General features: G+C 43.1%; 1 protein-coding gene across 1 annotated transcript in view; it reads left to right on the top strand.

The window, feature by feature from the left end:
• The window catches only part of LOC103260722 (sorting nexin-13-like), a 102,350-nt gene extending 84,588 nt beyond the window's left edge, over positions 1-17,762 (top strand). The window contains exons 13-15 of the mRNA XM_021712487.1: positions 351-445; positions 17,139-17,333; positions 17,646-17,762. Coding sequence (XP_021568162.1) covers positions 351-445; positions 17,139-17,333; positions 17,646-17,762 — 407 coding nt within the window. The remainder of the gene's footprint in view (positions 1-350; positions 446-17,138; positions 17,334-17,645) is intronic.
• The last annotated feature ends 4,223 nt before the right edge of the window (positions 17,763-21,985 follow it).

Raw genomic sequence — 21,985 nt, 5'->3', positions numbered from 1 at the left:
GCCACTGCACTTCAGTCTGGGTGACAGAGTGAGACTCCAACTCAAAAAAAAAAAAATTTCTAATAGCTTTTCATAGCATGGGAAAATGAATTTACATTCTAAGCTGGCATTCAAGAACCTTAGACATAGACTCCCCACCTCTCTTTCCAGTTTTGTATTTCACCCTATTCCATGACGCTATAAAATTCAACTTAATATATCTATTCTTCCCAAAAGTATGTGCATGTCAACGCCTCAACAATTGTCCCACCCACACTATTCTTTGGAAAGGGCCCTTCTATGTTGTTTATCTAACAGAATGTACTCAACTTTCAAGGGTCTGCTGTAATGTTATTTTCCCCGTCCCTCAGCAGATTCCGATGGCTGCATCTTCCCTACTCCCTTGATGCTGTGTGCATGTCATCATCATCATATTTTATTTGAAGATCATATGACAGGGACAATGGTAAGGGTCAATGCATTCTGCTTTGTTTTGTTTTCTTTCTTTTCTTTTCCTGGACACACTAAGAGTCTATTTTCCATCCTCCTGTATTGCCATATCGGGGCTGTGTGCTATCTTCCAGCCAAAAGAGTGCAAATGGAAGTAACGACAGCTACTCCCAGGCATAGGCCTTGAGAATATCCCTGTGAGCCTTTTATTCCTCTTCCCTTACTGTGGCAACTTGAGATCAATCGTAAGTTCCTTAAGTTTAAGGACTACGCCTCTGTCACCTGAAGAACTAGTGAAGTCTCTATTATGTAGAGTAGGTGCACAATGAACATTTATTAATTGATGACAATATCTAGGAAAAGAAAAATAAGTGCAGTTAGGAGTTTATAAACAAAGTTTGAAACTGATTACCCTTGGCAAGGCAGGACACAGGTCAGTAAACAGGGAATGCAATAGACCAAGAAATAGAAAACCATATCATAAAGGTCAGTATATCCTTTGGGAATGAATCAGGCACACTGCAGAGGTCAGCATGGCATTTGTCTTCAGAGCAAGCTAACAAGCTATGGAGTCGTTTTATAATGATGGTGATAATCAACATTATACTTCCTTGCATTTGCTTAGCTTGATGTGCCATATGTTTTCAAAATATATTATTACCTATTATCTAATTTGACCCAGAAAACAATACAGAGAGAGTTGGAGTAAGTATTATGATTTCTATTTCAGATAATCACATTGAAATTCAGTGAGATTAAATACTTGCTCAAGGTTGCAACTTAAGTAGTGAATTAGAGCTTAGATTTTCTAATTAAGATCACAAAGACCTTTCCCCTGAAAAGTTGATTCTGTTACTGTGTGCTACTCATGACTTAGACCTATGATCTCTCTGCCATCCATGTGCCACATGGGATTCTCAGCCATTAACAATAAAAGCTTAGAAAGAGGCTGGTTCTCTAGCACTTTCTTCATACCGATAAGTCAATTCCCAAGGCCCTTACGGTTCTCAAAATGGTCCCGTCTCGGAGGTTAGTGGAAATTACCCAGTTGATAAAGAACTAAGGAATCCAAACTTAAAAAAGAATTCTGACTATCAGACATGGAACAAACAGCAAGTAGTTGTAGCTTCTGGATCTCCCTGCCTAAGATAATCAGAAACAGAGGATTTTATTTATATGAGAGTTTTGGTAAGCCTATAAGACAAAAAGGGTAAGATGAAAATTGCATGATGCTAGATTTACCATGCAGAACAGGGGTCCCCAGTCCCCAAGCCATGGACCAGTATTGGTCTGTGGCCTGTTAGAAATAAGGCCACATAGCAAGAGGTGAGTGGTAAGTGAGCGAGTGAAGCTTCATCTGTCTTTACAGTTGCTCCCCATCACTCGCATTACGCCTGAGCTCCACCTTCTGCCAGATCGGCGGCAGCATTAGATTCTTACTGGAGTGCAAACCCTGTTGTGAACTCTGCATGCAAGGGATCTAGCTTGCACACTCCTTGTGATGATCTGAGTTGGAGCAGAGGCAATAATGCTAGTGCCAGGGAGTGGCTGCAAACATAGTGAAGCTTAACATTAGCAGTGAAGTTGGACTGCCCAGAGACCCTAACAAATCCATCGCGTGCAGACTCATATCAAAGCCCTGTCTGTGAGTGGCAAGTGAGTGGACGAACTGCCATTGCACAGCTGCATCTGGTGGCAGGCCTTCAGTCAGAATCTGATACGTTTTTTAGTCTATCTGTGGCCCGCCCATTGTTTATTTACCACTCCCCTCCATGCTTCCTTTTTTAACAGGGTGAGTTGTATAATTATTGGGTTTTTTTTTTTTTTTTGAGTTGGAGTCTCACTCTATTGCCCAAACTGGAGTGCAGTGGCACACTCCCGGCCACTGCAGCCTTGACTTGCTGGGCTCTGGTGATCCTTCCACCTCAGCCTTCCAAGTAGCCAGAACGACAGGCGCGCACTACCACGCCCAGCTGATTTTTTGATTTATTGTAGAGATGAGGTCTTGCCAAGTTGCCCAGGCGGGTCTCGAACCCGCAGGCTCAGGCAATCCACTCACCTCAGCCTGCCAAAGCGCGGGATTACAGGCTAAGCCACCGAGCCCAGTTTAATTATTGTATTATATATCAAAATGTAATAATGATAGAAATAGAGTACACAATGAATCTTAGGCACTTGAATCATCCTGAAACCACACCCCCTACCCTATCCTGTCCTGTGGAAAAATTGTTTTCCACAAAAGCAGTCCCTGATGCCAAAAAGGTTGGGGACCGTTCATGTGGAAGACATGTCTGGTCAACGTCTCCAGCAGGTCGATGGCAAAGGTGAGATCATGATCTTAGAGATACAGGTTGCTTCATGAGGGTGGAAGATGCTGGTCAGCCTAGGTTCCTAACGGAGAAACAACTCAAGCCTATACTCTGTTCAGGGTGGTCTATTTCATGTGAAGGTCTGCTCATCATTAGCAAGGTCATCAGAGTCGTCTTTAGCTAGGGTGTTGCAACATGAGTGTTGTACATTCCAAATGATTTTTTGTTCTTTTCTCCCCAGGGCTGCCTATACTTTGGTTTAGTACCTAAAGAAATACTGCAATAGTGAAGCTGTCTGCCTGTAAAAACTGCCTAGGTCTTCAATTTCTTCTACAATTTAGTAGGGAAAGCAACACTACAATAATAACATTAGCTACTATGTATTAAAATGTTACTATGTGCCAGCTAAATTATATTTATTACCACTTCACTTGCAAGTTAGATATTATCTCCATATTATATAGGAAAGAACACAGGTATCAAAAAGGCAGCTAAGGTCACCCTGTTAGAAGGGAAATTTTCAAAGCCCCTATTTTTTTCAAGATAAGGGAAAGAAACTTGGAAAGATAGGAAGAGAGAAGGAATGGGAGATTTTATGCAATTTTAAGCACCTGATACAAGAGACTTTACTTACATTTGCTATGCACTCCCCAGCTGATTCTTCAAGCCCACAGCTTCTTTGAGTCATTTAAATTTAATGCCTTTATTTATGGCTGCATAATATTCCATTGTGTATATGTACCACGCTTTTTTGTTTTGTTTTGTTTTCCAGTTCAGCTTCAATGGGCAGCATGGTTGCTTCCATGTTTTTGCTACTGTGAATAGAGCTGCAAACATATGGATTTCTCAGCAACTTGGATGGATTTGGAGTTGATCATACTCAGTGATCTACCACAGAAACAAAGAACAGAGTGCCATATGTTCTCACTCATAAGCTGACCGTGAACAATTATAATACTATAAGAAAGGGATTGGCAGAGTGGGAAACTGTCAGGGGAGGGGGGTGGGATTGGCAGTTGAGGGAAACCACTAGGGGAGGGAGGGACACACCTCATCAACAAGGGTACCTGCATAATCAACATCTGTGTACCTACCCCTGAATTGTACCCCACATCTTTATAATAAAAAGGAAAATAATTAAATACTATTGTACATTTATCTCTAAAAACTAAAATAGAATAAAATAAATTTAATGCCTTTAACCCTAACTGAAGGTCCCTTCAACCAGCCTCTAGTCTTATCTTTGTCACAGTACAGGAACCAAAGTTAGGGGCCTGGGTTCTGTATCTTTATCCCATAGAGTTGAGGCTGGATCTCATACTATTCAAGGCTTAAAGATTTTATCTGTCCAATTCATGGGGTTGAAAATGCCATTGTGGGTTGGCCTGAGACTTGAACTACACAGGTTACAGTGTTTCCATGGGAAAATAGCTTCAAATGCTGAAGAAGTGACTTACAAAGTACATTTTTGGGACATCCCAATTTATAAATTTGAGAGCCTATATAGATATGGCAAGAGTATACATTTCTTCTTATCTTAATGAAAATTTAAGGGGATGATCACTGCACGAATACTGCTCAGCGTTATGAAATTTAAAGATTCCTTGGGTTTTTATTGCTCACATGAGGGTAATGTGCTTTTTCAGAGGCCTGCAAAAGAGTGAAATTATTAAAGAGTTTTATCACAGGCAACATTTCCATAAAGTACTCTCTCCTTAACTAGCTCTTTTTTATGAAGTCTAATTGGCTAAGACTTCAGTTATTTTTTCTGGCTTTAAAGGAGGAAAATGAGTGCAAATATCCCCATCACCCCAGGCCACACAGGAAATACTCCTGCCAGGTTGGTCCTGCGTGCTCCTCCAGGGTAAGCTGAGGCAATGTACTCAGGGGCCTGACAGTGAAAAGGTGGAAAATGGGAACAGAGGGAGAGACCAAGGAGGGGTCTGATACCTCAACAGCAAGGGTGACACTACTGAATTTAAGCGCAAGTGTTGGGGGGAGGGAGGGAGGGGGAGAGGAGCAAGTGTTTATTGAGTACCTGCTATGTGAGGTATTCTGTGTAACTGGAAAAAGTAGCAGCCAAGTCTCTGTGCAGTGAGAAAAGTAGAAAGAGCTCGCCATTTCTGATGATAAATTTACACTCTAAAACGAATGTAAGCTGCTGTTCTCAAGGCTCATATCATTTCTCATGTGACTTTCAGAGTGTGAGTATTTTTCTGAGCTGAACGATGCTAGTTATTTAAGGTCCCACTTTTTTTTTTTGGTACAACATGTGTCCTCAACTCAAGCCAACTATTTCATCTGGTTTCTGATTTAAAAAAACAAGAAAAAGAAACTGCCGTGTCAAACTCATGGAGGGATTGTGTGTCAGTCCAGCAGTTTCTAAGAAATGTTCTGCATAGTTTCCACCTTACATGCTGTCTTTAAAGTCTCACTCCTGTGTGGAATGTGACTCTGCTCAGCCTGGTTTGAGGATTGGATTCATAAACCAAATCTCAGTTCAGACATTTTCTAATTGAGTTATCAGGAAACCCACGTAAAACAAAAATGATGTCTTTTTTTTCCCTTTTGCATGCTTATGTAGCATGATTCACTATGGTGTGCAATCATTTTTGTCTTGGTGTCACAAACATGCACACAAGTTCCTGGAGCATCAGGGATTCAAGCATCCGGGTGAGAAGTCAAGGTGGGGTCCCTCAGGTAAGAAATAGGGAGAGGGAATGTGGCTAGTCTGAATTGAGGTGAGTCAAAAGGGAAAATGTACACCAAATTGCAAAGATGAATATGAAAAAATAATGTAAAATATCTAATTAATAATGCATGTTGTGTTGATTATATTTTAATATGATTACATTTTTGATAGATTAGTCTAAATAAAATAATTATTAAAATAAAAAAGAAATAGGGCAAGGGTAAGTGAAAGCAAGTAGATTCGCTTTTGTGGAGGGGTGAGGCTTTGTTAAAGAAGAATATGGCAGGAGTTGGGTAAAGCAAGACCGAGTGACATAAAGACAGAGAATTAATCTTAGCTTTAACGAGACTGAGCAAGTGGAAATGTGATACTGAATCGGGCAACAGGTGGACTGCGGGACTCTGAGAGGAAGGAAATGATGAGAATCGTGTTCAACCAAGCAACAAGTGTCCGTGAAGCGTGAACCATGTGATAACAAAAGCAGCAAAAGGTCATGTAGCATTAATAATCTAGCAGTAGCAAATGAGGCTTCCACTCACATCCTAACTCGTAAGCCAGATGACACTAGAGAAAGCACTGAACACTGCATATAGGACTTTGCTAGGACAAGGCCTCATGGAGGGAGACTGCCTGACTGGTATATGTACATACATTAAAGTAAGGAGAGATTGGATGCTGGATGCTGTACCCAGGTGTGGTAAAAGTGACTCAAAATGGCGGTTTTGGAAAAAGAGAGGAGGAACGACTAGACCGAAACATAATGAGAAAAATCATGATTTAAAGGTGAACGTAGGAACAAGGAAAAGGAAAATTCCAAAAGACTCAACATGAATGAGCCCATGGAAATCAGCGATATATGCAAATTGCAGGAAGTAGGATTTAGGAAAACATCAGTCCACATTATCTGAAGTAACGTCAAGCCATCATGGACAGCGAGGATTTGCTGGCAAGATGCACTCCACACGGGATCTACGGTGAGGCAAACTTGTATACTCCACAACCCGCCACCTGTGCAGATGGCAAGTGCTTCCAGAGTGCAGAGTAAGGAAAAGTCATCCGGGATCCAGAAACTAATAAAAAGCTCCCAGGGTGATATGGGATGAAGCTTGGCTTCAAGGGTGAATATGATCTGAATAGGAGAAGGAAGTTGGAAAAACATTTCTAAATGATAGGAGGAATTGTAAGAGCAATGACTCAGAAGTGACAAAATATATGAACTCTTAAAGATGGTTGGCAAATTTGTAAACTAGTTTCTGAAATGCAAAGTTTATAAGAAGGAGAGGTACACAGGATTGCTGGGATACTTGGTGTTATGAACTAAACGTCTATGTCCCCCCGACATTCATATCTTGGATGCCTTAGCCCCTTGGCTGTATTTGGAGACAGGGCTTCTAAGGAGAGATTTAAAGGTAATGAGGTAGCTGGGCTCAGTGGCTCAGCCTGTAATCCCGCGCCTTTGGGAGGCTGAGGTGAGTGGATTGCCTGAGCCCGCGGGTTCGAGACGCGCCCGGGCAACTTGGCGAGACCTTATCTCTACAATTAATCAAAAATCAGCCGGGTGTGGTAGCGCGCGCCTGCAGTTCCAGCTACTTGAAAGGCTGAGGCGGGAGGATCACCAGAGCCCAGCAGGTTGAGGCTGCGGTGGCCAGGAGCAGCCACTGCACTCTAGTCTGGGCGACAGAGTGAGACTCCAACTCAAAAAAAAAAAAAAAAAGGTAATGAGGTCACAAAGGTGGGTCCCTGATCTGATAGGTTTAGTGTCACAACAAAGAGACAACAGAGTGTTCTTTCTTTCTCTCTCTCCCTCCCTCCCTCCCTCTCCTCCCTCAGCCCCTTCTACTCTCTCTCTCTCTCTCTCTCTCTCTCTCTCTCTCAATCTCTCTCAATCTCTCTCCCACACTCCTTTTACCCTGTACCACCATTGTCAATCGCCAATCCCTCCTGCTCTCTCTCTCCCCACATAAGCACCTAGGGAAGGTCATGTCTGCAACCCAAGGGAAGAGCCCTCACCAAATACTAACCCTGCCAGCACCTTAATTTCAGACGTCCCAGCCTCCAGGACTGTGAGAAAATAAATTTCTGCTATACATGCTACCCCATCTGTGATATCTTGTTATCACAGCCTAATCAGACTAACAGACTTTGGCACCAGGTTATACGAATGGCAGGCAGAGGAATTTGGTAATGGGTGAGTCATTGAAGATTTTTGAGAGTGGTGTGAAATAATGAGTGTTTTGTTGGAAAACATCAATAGAAAAGTCAGGTAGAAGAGATGCAGGGCGGTGGGATGGAAAACAGTAAAATTTGGCATCAGCAGAGCCAGGTTTTAATTCTGACCTGCCAAGGACTAGATGTGTGACTTTTAATGTTTTACACAGTTCATCTTTCTGAGCCTTGGTATCTTTCTCAGTTAAATGCACATGCAATATGTACCTCTCAAGGTGTGAAAAGAAATACTTGACACTAAAGCAGGCCTGCAATGGGGGGTTGAATGAATGGGTAGGAAGGAGAGTCTTGAAGTAATGATTCTTTAAACAAGTTATTTCAATACCCTAGGTGTCATTCTGGGGTACTGCCTCCTTGGTATATTATTTTGCCAGAGAGAAAGGAAAAAATGACAGAAATTGCCAGCCTATGGGACTGAGAAAAAAAAAATGTGAAGAGGAAGCCCTAGCTGATTGTAAGTGCCCTGCTGGAATGCTCCTGTATATTGTCAGGAATCAGGGTGTGCAAGAGGGTGGAAATACACTGAAATTCGGCTTTAGATTGAATCCATGGCAGATAAACAAGGACCCTGAAATAGCATACTTTTTCATATTTCGAAGTTCAGTTTAACCTCTGTTATAGTTCTTTTTTAAAAAATGACAGTCCCTTTGTTTGACTTTCCCACCATTGCTGATTTGGATTCCACCATTCCTTCTTCCAAATTGGGCAGGACAGAGCAGAGAGATAAATCTATCCAAGACCGGTAGAAGTCCTTTTATACTCGCTGTTGAAGAAAAACAACTGCAATTGTTTTGTGACCTTTGGTAGCAGTTGCTCTGCCTTCTGGGAATCAAGATTGATTTTTCACATCAGCAGAGGTGGAGGCCGATTGCCCAAGAGCTGAGATTGATGGGTTATCAACATGCAACAACTTTTCCGGAGAAAGAGGCTGCAGCAGAGAATCACAGGTGCTGATGAAATGGTTGCTTTTTTCCTGCCCCTGAGGTGACAGTGCAGAGGTGTTCTTTTGTGCGCGTTGTAAAGTGACCGTGAAACTCGGTATTCATGTAGTAGCTTCCTGCCGAGGAGTTCATAGCATTTATTAACAATGTCCTCTTGATCAATACTCTCCCTGGGACTTTGTAGAAAGCAATGATCTTCTCTCTCCTTTGAGGTCTGAGTTCAGGGGTGCATTCAAAAACCTCGCAGGGAGACAATGAGTAGGCTGTCTTCTCAATGACAGATGGGCCATCCTTGATTCATTGACATTGAGTTTGAAATGATTGTGACATTATAGTTGGAAGAGGTCTCTGAAGTCCTCAAATTGCCTTCGCATATGTAATCTTAGAGTTCAGCTTGAAGTTTTGGTATCCAAATCCTACCACTGACTCCGTCTCTTCCTGGGGTACTAATACAGAGATCTGGCTGGACACAGAAGGCACAATTGTCAAACAGAAAGTAAAATAACATTTTATGAATACAATCTATACTGGAGCACAAGATCCCTGGAGCACAAGATCCCAGGACCTCTGAGTAGAGATTCTTATTTCTCCTCCTTCCCCTATAGTGTCCTAAAGAACAAAATAAGCAAAGCATTTAACCAGGCCAACATCACCGTCAAGAGTGCTGATCTGGTGAAGTTTCAGGCCAGGTACCAGGCGCACAGTGAGGCAGTTTGCAGCATGGAGACTCTCGCAAACTCTGTGGCTTGGAGCAGCCTTCAGCCCGTGGGGGAGGGAGCTGGAGAGAGCTAGGCTGTGAATCAGGGCCCTGAGTAAGTGGATGTAGTTCAAGGGGGCTCTTGTCCCAAGGAAAGAAGCTGGAGTATCCATCAGCAAGCCAAGGTCCAAGCAGCCATTGGATGGTCATGGTGGGGATAAGGAACAACTCCAAGATTTGGTCAGTGAACATGCTAAGGGCCCAACGTAGGGGCACTGTTAGCAAGGCCACCTCTGACAGTGGAGATTTCAGATTTGTCCTTAGACCAGATAAGCTCTGGAACTCTATCTGGGAAGACAGGAGAACAGATCCGTTCATCATGCACAGCACAGAATTCTGGGTATGGACAAGGGAGACCCCCCCAAAAAAAGTCTGGAATTTATTTATAAAAATTGTGTATTTATTCTTACATGTCTAAACTTCACTCACCTTCAAAGTACTCTCCGTTTGATGCAAGACAGTTATTGAGATGCTTTTTCCACTGCTCAAAACAGTTTTTGAATTCATCGATGTTGATGCCTTTTGGTGCTTCTGACGTTTTTTGTTTCACCTCTTCCACATTGGCCAAACGTTTTTCATTGAGGAGCTTTTTCATCCATGGAAACAAAAAAAAGGCACTCGGGGCAAGACAGGGTGAATAGGGAAGGTGGGGCACGGGGGTCGTGTTGTTTTTTGGTCAAAAACTGCTGAACACTCAGCAAGGTGTGGACAGATGCGCTCGTAAATCACCCATCATGAAATGGGCAAACGTGATGAAAGAATCTCCAAAAACATTCACTGAAGGCGGTTTCTCTCACCCATGCCAACTCTGGCATGTCTCTCTTTCATCTCCTCTTTCTTAATAAACTTTGTTTTGAAACTTAAAAAAAAAAATCACCGAAGCTGAATGCAGCCTCTCACAACAATGCTAACTGGTACACTGATAAAGATGGGTTTTTAGAACACTTACCTAGCAGGGGAAGCCTGTACAAGGGGCCTGCCCTGCAAAAGGTAAAAACTTTCCAGTTTTGGGGGGGGTTCCACTTTATATGTCAGCCAGGGTTCCCACCAGAACCTAAGCTGTGTTCCCGACTAAAACTAAAAAATATCTGGTCATTTTGGATGAACTGGTGGAAAAAGTCCATTGGAAGCTTATTTGTTTTGGGGGGGGGGTTTGCTTTTTTGGTTTTTTTGAGTTGGAGTCTCACTCCGTCACCCAGGCTGGAGTGCAGTGGCACAGTCATGGCCACCCCAGCATTGACCTGCTGGGCTCCGGCGATCCTTCCACCTCAGCCTTCCAAGTAGCCGGAACTACAGGTGTGTGCTACCACACCTGGCTGGTTTTTTATTTATTGTAGAGACGAGGTCTTGCCAAGTTGCCCGGGATGGTCTCGAACCTGTGGGCTCAGGCAATCCTCTCACCTCAGCCTCCCAAAGTGCTGGGATGACAGGCTGAGCCACCGAACCCCACCTGGAAGCGTATTTACATCAAGCACCAAGAAATCTGGGCACAAACTCATTCTACAAAAAGAAAATACAGACATTCAGTTCTGCCCACTCACAAAGTTTTAGACAGAGCTAGAATTCTGCTTTCAGCATAGTTTCAGATTTGCCTGCCATCCTGGCCATCCTTGTCCTTCAGAGGACTCATTATTCTGAGGGGACAGGTTCTGAGGAAAAAAATAAAAAAAACAAGGTTGACTGTAAGACATGGAAGCAAATGAAACACTGTTCTGTACCACTGAAATAAAATAACATCTAAGTGGGGAGAGAGACAGTCCCTAGATCATCTGTGAGCCTAACCTGCCTTTTGTCTCTGGAGAATATTGCCACTTGTTTGCACATGAAGACTGAGGCAGGTGAACAAAAGTTCTGGCTGTCAATGAAGCCCATTGACTATGAGCACGGCCTGCCCACTCCCTTTGCTCCATTCCTTTCACGCTTTGCTGCCTGAGTTATCTTTCTAGAACAGTGCTTCTCAAAATGTGGTCTCCAAATTACCTGCCCAGGATTCATCGGGTGCTGATTAAAAATCCGTTCAGTGGACCTCAAACAGGGCCCGTCAGATAGTTAAATCTAGGTGAACATCCGAGAACCGGCATTTTTATCAACTATTAAATGATTTTCGCGTGCGCTCAAGTTTGAGAACCACTAGATTTTGCTACCATGTCAATTTCATGGGTAAAGCCTTTAAATGGGTTTCCGTTGTCTGGAAAATAAATTCTATCCAGCAAAAATGGCTTTCTATGTCTCTCACAATCTGGTGCACCAGGCAGCCTTTCCAGTCTCCCTTCTCCTGGCTTAGGGGTGCGATGCTGATCGGTACAGAGAAATCACCTCTCGCCTCTTCCGGGAACACACTCTTCAGGCCTCTGGGGGTGAGTGACTCCCTCTGATTGACGTTTTTGCTTCCTTTGTTTTCTTAGAGTAAAAGAAGTTCCCCCACTTCCCTTTATTTCTTGAAGACTGAAACTCATGTATCATCCGCTGTCTGAGTTTTCTTAACCACCTCCAGTGTTCCCCACTAGAACTAAAAAATGTCTGGTCATTTTGAATGAACTGGTGGAAAAAGTCCATTGGAAGCTTATTTATTCTTTGGGTTTTTTTGTTTGTTTGTTTTTTGTTTTGAGTTGGAGTCTTACTCCATCACCCAGGCTGGAGTGCAGTGGCACACTCACGGCCACTCCAGCATTGACCTGCTAGGCTCCAGTGATCCTTCCGCCTCAGCCTTCCAAGTAGCCGGAACTACAGGCGCACACTACCACACCTGGCTAATATTTTTGTCCTTTCCCACTGTGATGGTTAAGTGGCTGTGCCCACCTGGCTAGGTTAAGGGGTTGGTCAGACACTAGTGACGGAATCTGTGGATGTGACTAACATTTACACTCAGCTGACTCTGCGTCAAGCAGGTCACCCTTCATCATGTGAGTGGTCCTCATGCAAGCAGTTGAAGGCATTAAGAGCAAGCACTCCCTGCCCCTAGACCACAATGTGGAAACCCTGCCAGAGTCACCAGCCTGCCCGCCATGCCTACAGATTTCAGACTCACCAGGTCCCACAAACACAGGGACTAATTCCTCAAGCACACACACACACACACACTCTCTCTCCACTGGACATCCTACAAGTTCTGTGCCCTCTCTTTCACCTGGAGGGAGTGTTCAATGGTGCCAGAGACTTCAGAGTGTGGGTTTTCAATGTTCCATAGAAAAGCGTCTCTGGAACAAGGTGAACTTTCTTTCAGAATATTGTCATTGCTCCCTCTCTGCCTCATAAATACAGGCTGACAGATTGAACTTACCTTTGATTGCAAAGTCAAAGTGGGGACTTGCTAGTTAACCTTTCATTTGGAATGTGGATCACTTCAGAATGAAAGGTCTACACTTCCCAAGTGGCATTTTAATCAGAGGTGATTGTGAAATGAATGTGAATTTCATTCTTCTGTTGAGAATCCTCTAACCAGCTGCTGTGCACAGTAATATCTTATACCTGATAGCACTTTATATTGTATGAGGCCCTTTTATATACAGTAGTCAGGGCTCAATAATGTTAGCCACTCTTTTTCCTGAATCACAACAAACCTGAGAGGTGGTCATGGATGTTAAGTTGCAAAGGCAGCACAGAGAGGTTAAGGGAAATGTTCAAGCTGGGCTTGGTGGCTCAGCCTATAATCCTGCGCCTTTGGGAGGCTGAGGTGAGTAGATTGCCTGAGCCCGCAGGTTCGAGACCCGCCTGGGCAGCAAGACCCCATCTCTACAATAAATCAAAAAATCAGCCAGGCGTGGTAGCGCATGCCTGTAATTCTGGCTACTTGGAAGGCTGAGGCAGAAGGATCGCTGGAGCCCAGCAGGTCGAGGCTGCGGTGGCCGGGAGCGGCCACTGCACTCCAGTCTGGGCGACAGAGTGAGACTCCAACTTAAAAAAAAAGAAAAGAAAGAAATGATCAAGGTCACAAAGCTATTAATTCGAGGGTATAGGTACAGTCACGCTTTGCTTAACGATGGAGATGTGTCCTGAGAAATGGGTGTTTGATGATTTTGACATCATGCACGCATCACAGATTGTGCTTACACACACCTAGATGGGACAGCCTACTACACACCTAGGCTATGCAGTACAGTCTTTTCCTCCTAGGCTACACACTTGTGCAGCATGTATTGTGCTGAATACTGAAGGCCACTGTAACCCAATGGTAAATATGTGTGCATCTAAACACAGAAATGGTATAGTGAAAATACGGCATAAAGATTTTTAAAGGGACTGACAATAATGGGAAACTGCTGAGGGAGAGAGGTGTGAGCCCACACCTCATGAATAAGGTACCTGATCTCAAACCAGGTGAAGCGGGAACCAAAGTGAGGCCCAAGCTTTACCTGTGCAATGACCATTTGTATACCTATCCCTGAATTGTACTCATCTTTAAAATAAAAATTTAAAAAAGATTTTTAAAAGTGGTGTACTCCTATAGGGTATACTTACAATGAGTGGGGCTTGCAGGACTGGAAAGTTGCCCTGGGTGAGTCCGTGAGTAGTAAGGGAATGTGAAAGCCAGGCTATGACCGTACGCTACTGTAGACCTTATAAACGCTGTCCACTTAGGCTACACTAAATGTCTTTAAAATGTTCTTTCTTAGATAATTAAATACCCTCAGCTTATTGTAACTTTTTAGCTGTATATGTTTTTAACTTTTTTTTTTTGAGTTGGAGTCTCACTCCGTCACCCAGACTGGAGTGCAGTAACTGCTCCCAGCCACCACAGCCTCGACCTGCTGGGCTCCGGCGATCCTTCCTCCTCAGCCTTCCGAGTAGCTGGAACTACAGGCGCGAGCTACCACACCCAGCTAATTTTTTGATTTATTGTAGAGATGAGGTCTCACCAAGTTACCCAGGCGGGTCTCGAACTCACGGGCTCAGGCAATTCACTCACCTCAGCCTCCCAAGGTGCGGGATTACAGGCTGAGCCACTGAGCCCGGCTCGTTTTTAACTTTTTAACTTTTTAACTCTTTTGTTGTAACACCTAGCTTAAAACACAGACACACTGTACAGCTGTAAAAATGTATTTTATTTCTTTCTTTGTGTCCTAATTCTATACGCTTTTTCCTATTTTAATTTTTTTAAACTTTTTAAATGTTATTTGTCAAAAATTAAGACACTAACACACACAGTAACCTAGGCCCAAGCAGAGTCAGAACCAGCCAGCTCTGTCTTCAACCTCCACCTCTTGTCCCATTGGAAAATCTTCAGGGACAGTAACATGCGTGGCACTGCCCTCTCCCATGATAACAATGCCTTCCTTCTTTTGGATACCTCCCAACGGAACTCCCTGAGGCTGTATTATAGTGATTTTTTTTTAAGTAGAAGGAATACACTCTAAAACAATAATAAAAAGTGTAGAATAGTAAATACATAAACCAGTACCATAGTCATTTGTTAGTATTTTCAAGTGCCATGTACTATACATAATTGCATGTGCTAGACTTTTAAATCATGGGCAGCACAGTAAGTTTGTTTACACCAGCATCACCACACCAGGGGAGTAGTGTATTGTGCTAAAATGTTAAGACCACTACTACCAAATCACTGGGTGATAGGTACTTTCCAGCTATTACAATCCTTATAGGATCACTGGGATCACCATCATATATGTGTCTGTTGTGGACCAAGATATTGGTATGCAGTGCAGGACAGTGTATGTGAATGCATATAATAATACCTACTGTATCTTCGTGGGTGCTCATTGCATACCAAGCATTTACTAAGAACCTCACATGCATTATAGCTTTTAATTCCTGCAACAACCTCATGAAATAAGTCCCATTTGACACCTGCAGAAATTAATGATCAAAGAAGGTAAGTAAATTGCCCCAAATTTGCACAGCTAGCTACATGATGGACCCAGATATCATCTCCTGCTCCATCTGATTCCAGAGCCCTCTAATGCTTTGGTACTTACAAAAGTATCTGGGCGTGCACTCACAGGCGTGTTCATATATGCACATTGCTCATTTCCGTGTTCAAAGAGCAACGAAACAGCTCAGACAGTTAGTAAGAGGCACAGCCAGAGCTTGGGTTAAAGTCTATGTCTATTTTTACAAGTCATCACACCATGGCTGCCTTCCTGAGTGGTTGTGGCTACCCCTTTAACCCACAGGCGTTTTGATAAACCCGTTTTTAATTAGCTCTGATGATTGAGGCCAGGGAGAACAAGGGTCATTAAAATCCAAAAATAATTCCTAAAATATATTTTATGCAATATCCTGTGTCAAAATCTCCTGTTAGAGCCATTTAAAATAATCTTGGAGATGTTTCCAGGTTGACCTCATCTCCCTTCCGTGCCCTCCCTGGGTCAGAGATCTAAATCAACACTCAAATGACCAAGGCTGGACAACTTGGGAGAAAGCTGGGGACAGGATATTAGGGGAAAAGGAACTTTAATGACATACACAAGAGACTGAATAGCTTGTAATTTATTGGCTCTAACATATACATTTTTTAAAGTCTAAGAGCAGGAATGAAGGGGAAAGGGGAGAAGGCACAAGTGGGTGGCAGTGGCATTCAATTGATCCAGAACAGAATCTTGTACTGTATACATAGTGGATGCATGTTTGATGAATAGATGACTGAATGAACAAATAAAGGATTAAAAATTGCTTTACCTCAACTAACATTTTGCACATATACTCTACATTGACTTAAATGGACAATCCTTGGAACTTATGTCTCCCAGTCACCTTAAAATGAGTACAACGAGACGGGCTCGGTGGCTCAGCCTGTAATCCCGCGCTTTTGGGAGGTTGAGGTGAGTGGATGGCCTGAGCCCGCGGGTTTGAGGCCTGCCTGGGCAGCGAGATCTCATCTCTGCAATAAATCAAAAACTGAGCCGGGCGTGGTAGCGCACGCCTGTAGTTCCGGCTACTCAGAAGGCTGAGGCGGAAGAATCGCTGGAGCCCAGCAGGTCGAGGTTGCGGTGGCTGGGAGCAGCCACTGCACTCTAGTCTGGGCGACAGAGTGAGATTCCAACTCAAAAAAAAAAAGGAGTACAACAAATAGGAACTGTTTGGAGGACTTTTGCCACCTCATAACAGTCTAGCATCTAATTCTCCATTCCTAGAGCACCTGACATCTCTTCATCATCCCATATCACGTACAGTTTTGGAGCGAACTAGTGCCTTTCTCACCAAAGGAAGGCATCTTAAAGTTGAGCCAGTCTGACTCACTCTCCCATGACTGTGAAGGATGTGGGACCTCACTGCTGGTTGAGGTCATCTTCTTCTCAGCTGCAGCACATCAACATATGTCTGCTGCATGGTCTTTGCAGTAGTGTTTGCTGCCAACTTCCAGAGCGCTCTTGGAATCTACCAAGTTCTCACTCTGGGCCTCCAGTCTCCCCTCAGTTCTGCAAGTCCTGATTATCCTTCCAGTATATTCCCTTTCTGACTTAGCATCACCAGACATTTTCTACAGATTTCAATCAAGAACACTGACTGATACAAATCATGTGAGTCATTCAGAAAGAATGAGCAGTAACCAAAAAATGGCTATGTATTTAACTCTCACTGATACCAAAGCCATCATAAAATCCACTACTTGTACCACAGAGTCCGATATTATCTTGTTTTTACCTGCTGCAGAGCTCTGTCACACACCATATATTGAAATAAGCACAGCGCACAGCACTGAAACTGCTATACAAAGCACTCACATAGAAATAGCAGGGATTCAGCTTGGGAGTTCAAGCATTATTTCCACTGCTAGAAAACTGTATTGCTTATTGACTCGGAAATTGAAAAATGTTTATTTGCAGTTGAAATTACAACACAGTTTAGCAGAAAAAAACTTGTCACAGAAGTCTCCTGCAAGCTCTTTCCTCAGTGATGACCCCCACAGACAATTCCTTAAAGGCTTAATGAGTGATTTGTGTGAGGGCAAGCCCAAGCGCAGATTTTGTGAGGGAAAATACTCCCAACAGTCCTCTGAGACCTACCTGTACAGGCAGCTGGTATTCGGAGAATCCCTCTTATTAAATTGATAACACTTCCACAAAGCCATCGGGGAACCAGGTAATTGTAACGATATTTCCAGGCTAAATTCCAACCATTGCTGCTGCAAATCAAGAATGGGAAAAACATCTTCAGTTCTTTAGAACTGCATGATCTGTGCGAGAGTACAGAAGTGGAAAAAAAGAGAGAATTAAGATCACTACCAAACTTTTACCACCAACTTAGTCTCAATATCACTTAATGAAATTATATATAATATTTTGTATGTATAGTTCATGTAATCTGTTGTACCTCCTTCCCTCTGTTTTCAGGTGTTTGCATCATTAGACTCAGAAAAATTAAAGCGGTCATCAGGGATAGTTGCGTGTATCAGCAGTCCAAGGTCACAGGGGAATGAAACGGGGGAGACAGGAAGCAAGAGAAGTTAAAAGCAGAAAAGGGGACTCAAGACAGGGATCTGTGTAGTCATCAAATAGTTGCCTTTCAGCTTCAAATCTACTATTTATGGCTTGCTTTTGTGATGAATGCAGCCTGGGTCCTTTATTAAGTCGTTCCCTTTTGCGAAGAGCATGATTTCAGCTCTGTTAGAGGGTGCTGGGGTAGAGGGTATTGCAGAGGAAGACAGAAGGTTGGCTTCTCTTTTTTCGAGGTTCTGGAGTGTTCGTGTTTTCTTTCTGGCTCCTACCACGTGACTGCCAGTGAATACATGGCTGCCAGTGGCTCTTTCCCAGCTACTTTCTTGCAGCTCTCCGTCTCTTGACCAGTTTGCAGCCCTGGCCCTGCCTCTGGCCAGTTGACCCCTTGCCATGCCCTCTCAATGTGGGCAGCATGCCTGCCAGGCCTCATGTTGCCTTTGGTGAGTGGGCTCCTTCCCCTAATTCCTTCTGTGTGCCCAGACCCAATCTTAACCAGACCTACCCCTAGAATGTGTCTGCTGCTTGCCTAGTACCGAATCTTTGTGCCTTCCCTTACCTTCCAGCACTTCAGCAGTCAACTGCGGTCTGAAAATATTAAATGGAAACTTCCAGAAATAAAGAATGCATAAGTTTTAAACCGCATGACGTTCTGAGTAGCATGATGAAACTCACACCACCCCACTCTGTCCTGCTGGGGTGGGAATCATCCTTTTGTCCATGCTGCAGACTCCACCACCCTCCTCCATTCGCCACTCAGGAGCTGTCTCAGGTTGTTAGATGGACCGGTGTGGTATTGCAGTGCTTGTGTTCAAATCACTCTCATTTTACTTCATAACGGCCCCAGAGTGCAAGGGCAGCAATGCTGGCAATTCAGATATGCCAGAGAGAAGCTGTAAAGCACTTCCTGTTTTGTTTTGTTTTCTTTTCTTTTCTTTTCTTTTGTTGAGCTGCCCAGGCTGGAGTGCAGTGGCATGCTCACAACCACCCCAGTGTTGACCTGCTGGGCTCAGGCAATCCTTCCGCCTCAGCCTTCCAAGTAGCAGGAACTACAGTCATGTGTTACCACGCCCAGCTAATTTTTTGATTCACTGTAGAGATGAGGTCTCGCCAAGTTGCCCAGGCCATCCTTGAACCCATGGGCTCAGGCAATTCACTCACCTTGGCCCCTCACAGTGCTGGGATTACAGGCTTGAGCCACCGCACCCGGCCTAAAATGCTTCCTGTAAGTGAAAAAGGTGAAAGTTCACAACATAATAAGGAAAGAAAAAAGTTATTGGTTGAGGTTGCCAGGATCTACGGTAAGAACGAATCTTCTATTCATGAAATTGTGAAGAAGGGAAAAGAAATTTGTGCTAGTTGTGGTCGCACCTCAAATTGCAAAAGTCATGGCCTCGGTGCATGATCAGTGCTTAGTTATGATGGAAAAGGCATTGAGTTTGTGACAGAAAGGCATAAACAGAAAAGTGTGATGAAAAGACGCAAAGAGAAATGTGTTTTGACTGATGGTAGTCGGGTTTGGTACTGTCTGTGGTTTCAGGCAGCCACTGGAGGGATCTTGGGACAAATACCATGGGAATAAAGGGGCACTATTGTGATGCAGTGGCCCAGGGAATTTCAATGAGCAAACAGAAACTATGCCTCCAATGAAAAGAAACTTCCTTGGTCTCAATCCCAGCCTAGAGAGGGGCCTTCCATCCAAACTTTTTCTTTTTCAGGTACTCTCCATTAGCCCAGAGTTCTTTGTCCATATTCATGGATTCTCATAGTTATTCCCCTCTTATAGTGAATGATGCTTTATAGTAAACGTTTCCTGTGTGGTTTCTGTCTCCAAGTCAGAAGCCAATGGACAAAGAATTGGTAGTGGGAGTAGTCCCACAAAGATGGGATTCAAGAATTGGTTTGGTCATGCCCTTGGGCTGAAGTGCAAGGCTGAGCTCTTGACAATGGGAATCGGATACCAGTGATGAAAAGCATACAGTGGCCTTGTAATTAATCAAGTGTAACCTGTGGTTGATTGTGATGAAGAGCCGACTGAAACAAGTGCCACAGGATCCCAAGTGGTTGCTACACTTGACTTTTACGGCAGTAATGATGACTGCAAAGACTATGATTTTAGATTGATTTTTGTAATGCTTGTGAGTACTTACAAAAAGCAAACTCCATGCTCAGATCGTTTGACTTTTAGCATAGTCACTATCTGAGACATAGAAGACGTCCAAGACAGCCTTGAAAGAATTCCTTTTCCTTGTAGCCCACAGGGCTATTATCGCCAAAAATAATAGGCAGCCATTTAGTTGCACGGATTGCTGAATTACAACAGCTAAATTCACAGCCTCATCAAGCTTCTCGTGAAATTTAGGACATTGATGGAATCGTGGAACATACAATGGGGACATCTGGTTGGATTCAGATAAAGCTGAAAATTGTGAATTCTCATGTCATGTTGGGCCTCCCTTACCAAGGGAATTAGCTTCCTCTTTGGTGCTGAAGGGGAGAGTCTACCTTGCTTGAAAATCCAGTGATACCCTCACCTGAGGTAGAAGCCCCGTAAGCCCCCTCCCCTCAAGACTCACCACAACCACACTCTGGTGCCACTAGACCATAATTAGGGTGATCTCACCACTCCCCATGCTCGGGAAGCCAAGACACACTATTATAACTCAGGATAAAATAGTTTGCATACAAAAAGAATTGCAGGACTTTGCTATTGCATATGAAAAGAAACTCAGAAAACATGCACAGGAGTGAATTCTATGGTTGTCATACCAAATGGCAGTTTTAACCTTCAAAACAAGCTGGGGATGTTTACCACAAAGAGCAGCAGAGATATACCAGTAATCAAAATGCTTTCACACAAAAAATATTTGGCAGTGAGCTAATTGATCTTGTTGTTCCAAGGAATTAAATAGATAGGTACCTGCAAGAGCATTTCTTGTCTGATAATAATAATAATAATAATAATAATAATAATAATAAAAACTCTAGATCTGGAGGGGGAATAAACTGACTTCAGTCACAGCATTGAAGAGTCAGGTCCTCTCTGAATTTTCAGACCTTAGTTAATTCATAGATTAAGTGGCACTTAATTGAAGGAAAGGCCAAGTAACCTTGAGGAAAGACCCTGTGGCTTTGTTGAAAGTACTCACTGTATTGTGTTAAATCTGTAGATTGCACTGGGTAGGATAGACGTCTTAACAATGTTGATTTTTCCAATCCATGAGCATGGAATATTTTTCCGTTTGTTTATATCTCTTGAGTTTCTTTGAACAGTGTTTTTTAGTTTTCACTGCAAAGTTCTTTCACTTCTCTGGTCAGAAAGATGCCAAGGAATTTCATTTTTTGCATTTATGGCTATTGTGAATGGCATTGAGCTTTTATTTGGTTCTCAGCCTATTTGTTGATGTATAAAAATGTGACTTTTGCATGTTGATTTGGTACCCTGAGACTTTGCCAAAGTACTTTATCAGTGCAAGGAGGTTTTTGACAGGTTCTCTTGGGTTTTCAAGGTATAGGATCGTACTGTCAGCAAAGAGGGCAAAGTTAACTTCCTATTTTCCTATTTGGATACCCCTGATTTCCTTCTCTTGTTTGATTGTTCTAGCTAGGACTTCCAACACTACGTTGAACAGGAGGGGTGAGAGTGGGCAGCCTTGACTTGTTCTGATTTCCAGTGACAATGCTTCAAATTTCTGTCCATTTAGCAACATGTTGGCTATGGTTTTATCATAGATGGCTCTTACTATTTCAATGTATGCTCCCTCTATACATAGGTGTTTGAGGATGTTATCAAGAAAAGATGCTGGATTTTGTTGAAAGCCTTTTATACATCTAATGATATAATCATAAGGTTCTTAGTTTTACATCTATTGATTATTAAAGCCTACTTGGTCATGGTGGATAGTTTTTGAGATGTGTTGTTGGACTCGACTTTCTAGAATCTTGTTGAGAATTTTTGCAACTATATTCATCAAGGATATTGGCCTGTAGTTCTCTTTCTCCGTTGGATCTTTATCCAGTTTGGATATGAGTGTGATGTCAGCTTCACAAAATGATTTGGAGAGAGTTCTGTCTTTCTCAATGCCTGGAGTACCTTCAATAGGGCTGGTATCAGTTTCTCCTTGTATGCTTTGTAGAATTCTGCTGGAAAGTCATCTGATCTAGGGTTTTTCGGGGTTTTTTTTTTTTTTTTGTAGGTAGTTTTCTTATGACAGAGTCAATTTCCTGGGTTGTTATTG

The sequence above is a fragment of the Carlito syrichta genome, unplaced genomic scaffold (genome assembly GCF_000164805.1).
Source record: "Carlito syrichta isolate Samal-C Ts95f unplaced genomic scaffold, Tarsius_syrichta-2.0.1 Scaffold303315, whole genome shotgun sequence".
Lineage (NCBI taxonomy): Eukaryota > Metazoa > Chordata > Mammalia > Primates > Tarsiidae > Carlito > Carlito syrichta.
The sequence above is the reverse complement of the archived record's forward strand: the minus strand, read 5'-3'. Positions and strand labels throughout refer to the sequence as shown.